General features: G+C 45.2%; 1 protein-coding gene across 3 annotated transcripts in view; it reads left to right on the forward strand.

The window, feature by feature from the left end:
- Window positions 1–7432: 7432 nt before the first annotated feature.
- The window catches only part of NAA25 (N-alpha-acetyltransferase 25, NatB auxiliary subunit), a 60862-nt gene continuing 55756 nt past the window's right edge, over window positions 7433–12538 (forward strand). The window contains exon 1 of one of the 3 annotated variants that reach the window (XM_059676092.1): window positions 7433–7942. In XM_059676092.1, coding sequence (XP_059532075.1) covers window positions 7885–7942 — 58 coding nt within the window. In that variant the 5' untranslated portion in view covers window positions 7433–7884. The remainder of the gene's footprint in view (window positions 7943–12538) is intronic. The other 2 variants (XM_059676091.1, XM_059676090.1) reach the window with 2 other exon arrangements.

The following is a 12538-nucleotide window of genomic DNA, read 5'->3' on the forward strand; positions in this document are numbered from 1 at the left end:
GTACACCTGACACTGATATACTATTGAATGTCAACTGTAATTGAAAAATTAAACATAATAAAAAAATAAAACTAAAAAATAATTAATTTCGGGTCCTGGACACCTTCCATTCATCATTCCTGCAAACACAGCCCAGATTTCCTGAATCTAATTTGGGGGAGCATGGCCAGAACTTCCCTTCTTTTTAAAAAAAAAATATATATATATTTTATTGATTTTTTACAGCGAGAAAAGGAGAGGGATAGAGAGTTAGAAACATCGATCAGCTGCCTCCTGCACACTTGCTACTGGGGATGTGCCCGCAACCAAGGTACATGCCGTTCACGGGAATCGAACCCACGACCCTTCAGTCTGCAGGCCGATGCTCTATCCACTGAGCAAAACCGGTTAGAGCAGAACTTCCCTTCTTGGTTCAGGCAAATTCAGCATCGACTGCCTCGGGATGTTGATAAAAGCCCTGGGTTAGGTCTGCCTTGCCCTTCCCTGTTCTGCCAAATTCAGGGCCTATCCAGGATGGGGGAAGGGAATAGTCTCCTCTAGCCAAAGCTGTCATTACCAAGCCTGAAAAGCCACCATGGACTTCCCCCTTCCCAACACTTCCTCGAAGCCCCAATTCACATACACACACACACACACACACACACACACACACACACACACACACACCGTCTCCCCCTCTCCCCCAGCCTCAGCCTTAAATCTCTAACAGGATATGTACTTAATGCAGCTTTTCCTTGAGTCTCTAGTACCAACCGCTTCCCTTCCTCCCACGTTGACTTGCCAGCAGCTGCCTAGAGTCACATATTCCTGGCCCTGTGCCCAGCACAGACTCAGACACATAGAAGGCACTCAATTCCTACTTGCAAAATTACACCACGCTTTCTTTATGTCCTGATTTATAATAAACATTAAAAGGTACTTCTTTGAGGCAGGGGGGGGGGAGGGGTGGCAGAGGGCAATGGGGTAAAAGGGGACATATGTAATAATTTCAACAGAGATTTAAAAGAAAAAATAATAAAGGGCACTTCCTTGGCCCTGGCTGGGTGGCTCAGTTGGTTGGCATGTCTTCCCACACACTAATAGGTCGTGGGTTCAGTTCTCGGTCAGGGCACGTACCTAGGTTGTGGGTTCAATCCCCTATTGGGCATGTACCAGAGGCAACCAATAGATGTCTCTCTCTCTCACTTTCTCTCTCTTTACAAATCAATTAAAAAAACCATATCTACTAATCTATTGTCTACTTCTGCCAATACCACACTGTCTTGATGACTAGTTTTATGGTAAGTCTTGAGATCTGATCATGTAAGTTCTCTCTCTTTTTTAAAAATTTTTGTGAGTTTATTTGAGCCAAAGTGTCGACAATTGCTGGAAAGCAGAACCTCAATGGATTAAGATAACGCTCCGGAGAAATGGCAGGTTTTCCTCTATTTTTAAAAGTTGCAATCAAAGGAGGGATGTAGGTGGGTTACATGAAATCCATTGGTGATAGACTAGAGAGGCGGGAGAAAGCAAAGCAGGGAGGGGGAACCTCTGGGATTGGATAAAAAATAAAATGATGGACACATACTTAGGTGGGTACAGAAACAATGAACATGATAACAATGAAGGAATCTGTGGTATCTGTCCTGGTGCCCAGACACATTAGGTTGTGCCCCAAGGGGTCCGGAAAAAGGGAAGTTACAAGTAACCCAGACATTTCAAGGATATGTTATCATAGGTGCAAAAAGACAGCTAGGCAAAAAAAAAAAAAGACAGTTAAGATAAAGGTTGACCTTGTCAGTGAAGAGACCGGCCTCGGACGTAACTACCCACCATCACTGCTTTTAGTTAAAGTTTAATTTCATCCTTTGTGGTTACTTTTGGTCTCTGAGTTTGCAAGACTGCCATGCAGGCCTTCCTGAGCTTGTCAGGTTCGCATGTGGCCTCTCCTCTTCTTCCTAAGAGCCTTAACCTGGAATAAAATATGATCACGCTTCCTGAAGTACAGTGACCTCCCTCAGGGATGTGCTACAGATCAGCTGGGAGGAGACTGGACTCTGAGCAGAAGCCCCTGGGATGTCCTGAGGCCACAGGTGGAGCCACTGTCGGAGGCGTTTGTGAGCCGGGGAAATGGGTGGAACCTTTCCTCTTCTGGGATGAGCACCCTCAGCATGAAAACCCTGTGGTAAGCGCCTCCTTGTGTTTTTGCTGCCGGGAGCAAGTCCCACCAGCACGTGCCTTAGCAATAAGGAAGCCGGGCAGGAATACCCTGCTGGGTCGCTCCTGCTCCCACCTCCAGTGCCTGTGTGGACTCCTCATCACTCTACTCAGCCTTTCAATGTAAGTCCTCTTATTCTGCTCCTCTTTTTTCAAGATTTTCTTGGCTATTCTAGGTCATTTGTATTTGCACATAAAATTTAGAATTAGCTTGTGAATTTCCTGACTGGTTGTAATCTCTCATCTCATGCTTTTTCTTACCAGAGAACTGACCACACAGCAACACTACCTCCCAGACTCTCCTTCATTCAAAATTAAGGGCCCATTTTTGGCCCTGGCTGGGTAGCCCAGTTGGTTAGAGCATCGTCCCAATACACCGTGAATGTAGATTTGATCCCTGGTCAGGGCACATACAAGAATCAACCGGTGAATGCACAAACAAGTGGAGCAACAAGTCGATGTTTCTCTTTCTCACCTTCCTCTCTCTCAAATACATCAAAAACATTAAAAAATAAAGTAAAAAGAGAAATAGTTATTGTTATGAAACTCTGGATAAATACCATTACCTGTGAGAGGCTCTGGTTCTGTGGCCACTCTCTGTCCAAATATCAAATATATGATAATGGAAGAAGATTTGACTTTGGGTGGTGGGCAACAATGCAATATACAGATGATGTATCATAGAATTGTACACTCGAAACCTATATAATCTTATTAACCAATGTCGCCCCAATAAATTAAATTAAAAAAGCTATGCTTGCAAAATGTTAACATTTGTTAAATCTGTGTGATATGTAAATATGGGTATTATTCTCTTTACTTTTACAGATTTTGAAACATTTCATAATTTTTTAAATTATAGCTTATAGAGTGATATTATTTGGCTGATGAAATGTTCTAAAATTGGATTATTGCAATGGTTGCCAAACTCTGTAAAATGTACTAAAAATCATTGAATTTTGCACTTAAAATGGATGGGTTTTATGGTATGTAAATGATACCTCAATAGCCCTAGCCAGTTTGGCCAGGACAGATACCACAGATTCCTTCATTGTTATCATGTTCATTGTTCCTGTACCCACCTAAGTCGGCCTGCAGACTGAAGGGTCCCAGCGTCCATTCTGGTCGAGGGCACATGCCCAGGTTTGGGCTCGATCCCCAGTTGGGGGAATGCAGGAAGCAGCCAATCAATGATTCTTTTTCATCATTGATGTTTGTATCTCTCTCTCCCTCTCCCTTCCTCTCTGAAATCAATAAAAACAAACAAACACCTCAATAAACTTGAGTATAAAAATTATAAAGAAAAAGGGGACATTTGTAATACTTTCAATAATAAAGATAAACTAGCCCTAGCCGGCTTGGCTCAGTGGATAAAGCATCAGCGTGTGGACTGAAGGGTCCCAGGTTCTATTCCCGCCAAGAGCGCATGCCCGGGTTGCGGGCTCAATCCCAGTAGGGGGTGTGCAGGAGGCAGCCAATCAATGATTCTCATCATTGATGTTTCTATCTCTTTCTCCTTCTCCCTTCCTCTCTGAAACCAATAAGGAAATATATTTTAAAAAAGATAAACTAAAAATTATAGAGCTAGCTTACAAATATTTCATATTTGGTATGTTTTTTTAATATATATTTTATTGATTTTAGAGAGGAAGGGAGAGGGATAGAGAGATAGAAGCATCAATGATGAGAGAGAATCATTGATCGGCTGCCTCCTGCACATCCCCTACTGGGGATTGAGCCCGCAACCCAGGCATGTGCCCTTGGCCGGAATCAAACCTGGGACCCTTTAGTCCGCAGGCTGACGCTCTATCCATTGAGCCAAACCAGCTAGGGCTGGTATGTTTTTTTAAAAGAATATATTTTTATTGAGTTCTTATTGAAGGGAGAGGGAGAGATAGAAACATCAATGGTGAGAGAGAATCATTGATTGGCTGCCTCCTGCATGCCCCCCACCAGTGATCGAGCCTGCAACCCAGGCATGTGCCCTTGACTGGAATCAAACCTGGGACCCTTCAGTCCACAGGCCGACGCTCTATCCACTGAGCCAAACCAGCTAGGGCTGGTATGTTTTTTAAAAAATTAATTAAAGGGGGAGAGATCAACCAAGGGATATGTATGCATGCATATAAGCCTAACCAATGGACACAGACAACAGGGGCATAGGGCATGAGTGGGGTGGGGGGTGGGGGGCAATGGGGGGATAAAGACACATAAGTAATACCGTAATCAGTAAAGAAAAAAAAATAATAAAATTAAAAAATTATTAAATTCAGATAATTTCTGATTTGGAAAGTAGCCTGGGCAATTTGGCATTCATATGCCACCTAGTGGAAATAACTGGAAGTGCTAGGGTGTACAAAGACTACATAGGGGCGCTTGAGAGGTAGAGGGGACTGGGAATCCACCCTCTCTTTTCCTGATGGGGAAAATGACACCCAGGATCACAATGCCAATTGTTGGGCAAACTAAGATCATAACCTTGGTTCTCCTGAACTCTTAGCTCCCAGTTCTATGTTTCTCTGCCTTGCCTACCTTTAGTTCTGCACTTTGTTCTTCTGGCTTACTTTATGCTAAGTGTTAAGGGAGATTCCAAGGTATTACTCCTCCCAGGGTACGTATCAGTTGGGGAAACTCCTTCCTTGGTGTCCTGAAGTATCAGGAGGTGATTTTTTTTTAAATTTAAAGCCTTTATTGTTTAAAGTATTACATATGTCTCCTTTTCCCCCCATTGACCTCTCCCCAGCCGCTCCCACCCCCGTCTGTGTCCATTGATTATGCTTATATGCATGCATACAAGTCCTTTGGTTGATCTCTTACCCCTTTACCACCCCCCTTCCACCCCCCGAGTCTTCCCTCATAGGTTGGACAGTCTGTTTGATGCTTCTATGACTCTGGTCCTATTTTTGTTCATCAGTTTATGTTGTTCATTATGTTCCACAAATGGGTGAGATCATGTGATATTTATCTTTCTCTGACTGGCTTATTTCACTTAGCATAATGCTCTCCAGGTCCATCCATGCTGTTGCAAATGGTAAGAATTCCTTCTTTTTTACCGCAGCGTAGTATTCCACTGTGTAGATGTACCACAGTTTTCTAATCCACTCATCTGCTGATGGGCTCTTAGGCTGTTTCCAAATCTTAGCTATTGTAAATTGTGCTGCTATGAACATAGGGGTGCATATGTCTTTTCTAATTGGTGTTTCTGTTTTCTTGGGATATAATCCTAGAAGTGGGATGACTTGGTCAAATGGAAGTTCCATTTTTAGTTTTTTGAGGAAACGCCATACTGTTCTCCACAGTGGCTGCACCAGTCTGCATTCCCACCAGCAGTGAACGAGGGTTCCTTTTTCTCTACATCCTTGCCAGCACTTATTGTATGTTGATTTGTCAGGAGGTGATTTCTGCAGTTTTAAGAGAAGGGAGTAATAATATCACTACTAATATTAAAAATAGTAATGGTATGTAACTGTTGTTGAGTGCTTTCCTTTCTGCTTGTTTCTTTTCACAAACCACAGAATTTATTCCTCATATCAACCTTATGAGGTCGGTCCTTTTAGTATCATAATTTTACAGATGCAGAAACTAAGTCCCTTGCTTAGGATCACACAGTTGATACATGTCAGGGTCCACATTTTGATCTAAATCTGGTTTGATTTCAGAGTCAGAGTTGCCGTTTATATTACTGTCAAAAGTGCAGGAAATCAGTTATAAAAACTATGAAACACTGCTCTGTTTATTCTTAGGAGGATTATTAGGATTAGATAGGAATATATGCAGAAGATGGGAAAGAAAAACAAAAACTAGAAAAGTCATCGGGTGGAGATACCCACAGTCACTATATTCAGGTAATGTAGCACCCGCCCTGTGTCCCCAGCTATTCAGGCACAATGCACCTATGGGTGCCACTGCCCTTGATGGAGAGGGTTTCTCACCAGAGCAAATCTGCCACCAAACAGGACAAGAATGAAGGGCGTACCCCCGTTCTAAGCCAAGAAAATGGAAAGCATCATTTAATGAGCACCTACTGTATGCCAAGCATTTTCCCATGTCAGCTCTCATTGTTCTGAGTTCTGAATTGTACAGCAAGAAAAATGGTTTTTTGGCTTCCTGGGGTGGGGTGGGGTCATCTCATTTGTTACCCGAAATGATTCATGCCTGCCAAAGGGTGTGGAAGCTGTCTCTCAGGGAGCAGGTAAGGACAGGCCCGGAGCCAGGTCACTGCTTCAGCCTTAGGCTCTGAGGACAAGGGGTAGGAATGGGAAAAGAAAAAGGCCAATTCATCCTAGTTGGATGCCGAACAGGCTTTCAGGGGGGAGGGAAATATATTCCACCCAGAACGGTGACTCAAATATCTAGAGGCCTCTGTTAGGTAGGCCCATAATGCTCTGGCCCTGCCAAATTAGGGAACTGGGTGCTGAGCCTGTCAGCATTCCTGGGGGGGGCGGGGGGTGGTGGTGCAGGTGGCAGGCCAACAAAGGTAACCTAAGAACCTAGCTGAGTAACCACAATCCTGGCCAGGAGCCCCCCTGGGCCCCTTTGCAGGTGCTGTATTTTTCCATTCTGGGAAACTTTTGAAACTCAGGTGACTCACTGGCTCTCTCATTTGCCCCAACGATGAACAAGTGTTGTTCCTCTTCGCCCAACCTGAGCCGGGTCTCCTCCCGCCTCTCCCTTTTGCAAGCTCAACCTGAGCCTGGTCATACCTGGCCACATCCATCTCCAGGTGATCCTGGGGTCAGCTTGCCTGAGGCTCCTGACCTTCATTATTCTTTCTTTAAAAAAAAAAAAAAGGTGTTTTTAAAATTGATTTGAAAGAGAGAGAAAGGGAGAGGGAGGGAGGAGACGTGCAGTTTATGATTATTACAATAGCCTTAACACCTGTACTCTCAATTGTAAACCTACTTTGCCCACCTGTACATCTATCTATTTTACTCATTTAATTGTCTGTCTTCCCCATTATAAGTAAAACTCCACCAAAGATTGTCTATTTGTTTATTGATGCATCCTTCGTGCCTACAACAGAGCATGCCACACAACAGGCACTCAATAACTATATGTATGAATAAGCCCACGGATAAAAAAGGAAGATAACAATATCCACCTCCTAGGAAGGTACGAGGGTTGTTAGGAGTGTTAAAGAGATGATATATTTGAAGCGCTTGCCATGCATACTGGCTGAGTTACTTTTCCTCTCCAGCTTTATTGAAGTATAATGGACTGGATTACTATTCATCTAAGATGCTTCCTAGTTGGCTGAGCCCCGAGAAAGGCGTGAAGGGATCTGGAACTCATTCTCCCGGAGGATTTCCTGGTCCCCCAACAATGAATCAAAGACAAGTCCAACTGGTCCTTCAGCACCGAGGATAAATAGGATAAGCAGGAGCGGCTGAGCCCTGACTTTCACCGAGTTTCTCCCTTCCCGTCCTCTCGCCCCAGGAGGCGACTCGGAAGGGATTTCAACAGCAACAGCCGCCTTTAGCGAGGCTGACTCCACCGTCAAAAAGGAGAGGAAGTTTCTCTCGAACGGGCAATTCTCCGAACAGGGGTGCGAGGTAGCACCGCTTTCCGCGCAGGTGCGTTCGGTCGCCACCCATCGCGATAGGCGAGCGAGATCGGCACTGGCCCTTTAACAGCCCCTTCCTGGAGGCCTGCCCCGCGCGTGCGCACTGTGGTTCTGCGCTTGTCATCATGGCGACACGGGGCCATGTGCAGGACCCTAACGACAGGCGCCTCCGGCCCATTTACGGTGAGTGCCTGTGGCCAGCCCGGCCGCCGCCCGGAAGCGCCGAGCGCTGCCGAGGGCTACCGAGACCGGGGCGAAGGCCCAGAAGGGGCGCTGAGGGTCCGGGGACGGGGCCCGCGGGCGCCGGGGGCGGGCCGCGCGGGCCTCTAGGCCGCAGCCGCGGGCCTCGCGTAGGCGCCGGCGGGCCTTCCTGAGAGCCCCGAGGTGGCGGCGGCGCGGTCGGGGCAGCGGCGGGTCGGCAGAGCGGAGACACTTCCTCTCGCGGAGACCGGCGCTGCCCGTAGGCTGCGTCTGTTCGGGCCGCGCCAAGGGAGCCCGAGATCTCCCCGCCGGTGGAGGCTGAGCGGATAGTCCTCACGTACAGACTTTTCAGTTGCGGGAACCGGGCCTGGCGGGTTTGTAACCAGCTGCGCTGGGTGTCCACGGAGAAAGCGGTCCGGAGAGGGGAGGGGTCTGACACAAGGTCACCCCGCTCGAATCAGAACAGGCTCGATCCGAGCTTCCCAATGGCGAGGTCTCTGGTGGAGGAACAGCTGCTCTGGGCACACGTGGGCGGCGAGGGGGTTTGGGGAGGGGGGTGTCTGGGGCCCCAAGTAGCGGTGAAGAGACGGGTAGTTGACGATGGAGGGTGCTGCGGGGCTGCTGCGAGGGCATGCGTTTCCCTCCCGCAGCCTGGCCGGTTTCCCCTGTGCGCGGTGGGTCCCCTCCATCCTCACCGCCCACCTCAGCCCCGGGCTTTGTCAGACCTGGATGTCACCCGGCCGCCCCGGTTGTGGAGAGGCACAGGTTTGGGTCGGGGAGAAGCGCCTTCTCGGTAGCGGGCATGTTCAGTAATTGGACAGTGGTGGCCCCTTTGGCAGTTGCTTTCCTCTCAGATGGTTGTGTGGTCGTAGTCTGCCTCAGTTAATGGTGAAGAAGGCTTCAAGGTCAGCGGTTTTTGCAAAATTAGCTCGCGTTTTTAGCGTGGATGTTACTAAATGGAGGCTTCTCCGAATGGCTGCGATCATTTAACTTTTTGGGGGGTGGGGGGGTGGGGGGAAGGGGTAACAGTGTTTCTGGCACAATTGGTCTTGCTTTATTTTTGTCATCTGTGTGATGCTTTACTTCTCACATCTCATTTGATTCCAAGAACAATCCAGTGAGATCAGTAATAATAGCCAATGTGTGTAGACCACTCATTATGTCACTCACTCACTCACTGCCCTTGGCTTTTTATATGGGTTATCTTATTTAATCTTCACACGCTCTCATGAGGTGGGTCGTTTTTTTTCCAATTTGCCCCCCCCCCCCCGCATTTTTTTAATAAATGAGGAAATGGGGCTTTACCGATGTGCTCATATGTCTGAAGTCATACAGCTAACATTTGGTGGAGCGAGGACCTGAACCCTGTGGACTGCCCCAGGCTCACCCTCTTAACCGTTGTGCTAGAAACCACCGCACTTTGAGCTGAAGATACTGACTTGCCACAGGTCACGCAGGCGGTGAGCGGCGGAGACAGGCCTCTGATTTTCACTTCCCCAGGGCTGCACCCTCAAGCCCTCCAGGATACATTTTCAAAGGCCAAGGATGAACTCTACCAGGGCGACTGAGGGCAAGAACTGAATCCAGGGTTGGCCGTTAAGTGGCTCCTTACAGTTCTGTGCAGCGGCTGCCTGCAGACTTTTTATTTTTTAACTAAAAAGATTCAACACTTTTGGGGGGTATATCGTCATCCTTGTTATATAATTCATAAGTTATATTAGAAATGGCTGTCTTTAGTAAAAGACATGCAGGTTTTCATGGGCTTCTGTTTTCTGTTCGTTCAGTTATGTAGTTAGAAAACACACTCTGAGAACGATGAAAATGGCCAAGTCACATCTTCGTTTCATTGTGACAGTTTTCCGCCTCATTGGCATTCTGAAAGGGTCTCTGGTCTCCTAGGTTCAAGTCCATACTGTCTTAATAAACCTGCCCATACTCGGCCTTCTGCAATTCCTTACAACTTTCAGTGGGGCCATCTTGCCAGTGGAACATTCTATTACTCTACCGGTTCTTAAGACAGATCTGGGGCTATGTCTGAGAATTGGCATTTCTCGCCCCCTGTTCCCTGTCCCCCTGTTCTCTAAAGGGCAGTTACTTATCTTCCAAAAATAGTATTATCACTCACTTTATCAACTCCTTGCCAATTAAAGGAACCAGAAGCATTGTTAATTGCCAAACTAAAGCCTCTTCTCTCCCAAATCAAGTTAGTTGGAATGTTGAGTGAAGGCAAATGATGCGAACACGCAGTGAAAGTCTTCCCCCAGAAGCAAGATTCAATATTTTTAAGAATAATTGGATTACCACAATTGTTCTTGAAGACCAAAGAAAATGCCTTTGGTGCCCCATAAGTCAGTTAGAATTAATAGTGTTTTGAACTATCCAAGAAGAAAAACCTTGTCCATTTCACATGGATAAACATCAGGATATGTTAACCAGAAGTGACATATCATTTTCTTAAAAGTGAAGACAGAATTAGTAGCTTTTATTATAGTTATGTGGGAAGAAAATTAGAAGAGGCTTTTTAGGAATTCCAAGGCGATTAATATAAACTGATAGGACTAGGAAAAGAAAGGGTGCAGACTGTTGTTGACTTTTGACCTTCAGACTTTGGTACGGCCCCTGCTTTTGTGTTTAAATAAATACATTAGTGCCCCAAACCACTATCATTTCTTGCACTCAGACATTCACTCATGGTGGTGCTTGCCCACCATCCACAAGTTCAAGGGCTGTCAGCATGGAGTGCTTATGTGTGTGCTGTCCCACTAGGTAGGTATTGTGGCTGTGAACTGAAGGCCAGAGATTAGCCTGCTCAGAACTGGATTTGAACACAGGCATTCTCACAGGAGAGTCCAGGCCTTTCTAGATTTCAGATTCAGCAGCATCACTATCTTTGTATAGCACTATTTGTATTGCCAAGGTTTTAGGATTTTACAACTGTTGGACGGTCTTCAAGCTCTTGCTGAATATTGTTTGGGGTAAAAGTGGATAGGCTGTAAGGGTGAATAATTGTGAAACTGTGATGGGATGAGATGTGGGGAGTTTACATTCTAGTATCTACGTTTATAATAGTTTTTCTCTGCATAAATGCGATTAGTTGAAACATCTTGAGGATGCATCTTATTACTCATAAATTGGCAAGTTTGGGCGTTGCATTTTTGGTTTTTGAAAATCACCCATGGTCTTACTAGAACACCTGCTTTATTATTCATTCTCCTTTTGCTAAAATGATTCTTATGTGCTATGTGGTTCTCAACCAATTTTGTACTCTGGTACGACAGGGCTTTCTTCTACCATTATTTGTAGTTTTTAAATGTTTTTACTAGTAGTGGTTAGGGAAGGGGAGTGGTGGGAGTGATGGTCCAAATACAGGAATTGCTGGGTCAGCAATTGCAAAATAGAAACAGAGAAATGTGAAAGAGAAAATATTTCCAGTTTTTAGGATTCATTCATTCCCTCTCTTTCTCTCTCTCTCTCTCTCTCTCTCACTTTTCTGGTACAAGATCCTTGTTCTAAACTGTTTTACTGGTTTGCAGTCTTCCTCTAGTCTGGATCAGGTGTAACATATTTACCAGCCGTGTTTCCTGATTTATAATCACTTCTTTGGTGAGTTAGGACATTTTTCCCCTTCGGTGCCTGGCCAAACTCCAGGTAGAGAGAGAAGAATGGAGAGAGTGAGTGTATAAAAGAAGCTGGTTCCATGTGAGGATCTAAGGATTTGGAAATTTATTTTAAAGATAGCTCTGAATATTGTGTAGAGAAATAAATGGGGGGCAAATGTAGGATGTGAGATGTTCAATAAGGAGACATTTTTATTTTTAAAATTTGACATCCCCCTCCTCCTCTTGCACATTTAATTAAAGGCTTGTTGACTGAAAGCATGTTTCACTTACCATTTGTATTCTTGGTAAAAGCTAGGCTCCTATTCATAAACACTTAGGATTTTTAAGCAAAGGACATTGTACTTTAACTATGGAGCTATTTTATATTCAGCCTTTTTCTAAATTGGAGCAATGTCTTTATTAGTCTCTGAAGCTCTTGTAGGAAGTGGAAACTCTGCAGGTTGTCATTTCAGCTGCTCTGGAGACTTTCACGGCAGCTGCAAGAACACAGAACTTAAAGCCTTTCCTTCTTTATTTGCAAGGCTGATCCCTTTCCTACTGTCAGGATCCCTAAGTAGGATTGGACACATTATTCCTAGGGCCTCTTCAGGGCAAGTAGACAGTAGGCTGCATGTGTCAGGGCCTGCAGCTGTCTGTCTATATCTCCAGGAAGAGGAGCTTCTGTTGGAATACCCAGGAAAGTGGCTTGCTCACTCATTCAGCAAAATTGATAGTCTGTTGCCAATGACTTGACATAGTGTTTCCCAAATTTCTATCATTCTTTTACCTAATCTGATTATTTTAGCTTTATCTATATTATTATTTATGTAATATTTTTCTTTAAATAGATTTTTAAACTTAAATTTATTTAAAAAAAATCTAAATCATTGCCATTAATGGGAAACCTGCCACTTGCCCTGAGACAACAAAGCCACAAAAATAAGTACAATGAGCCCTAGGTGGTTTGGCTCAGTGGATA

Source organism: Myotis daubentonii, chromosome 19 (genome assembly GCF_963259705.1).
Source record: "Myotis daubentonii chromosome 19, mMyoDau2.1, whole genome shotgun sequence".
Lineage (NCBI taxonomy): Eukaryota > Metazoa > Chordata > Mammalia > Chiroptera > Vespertilionidae > Myotis > Myotis daubentonii.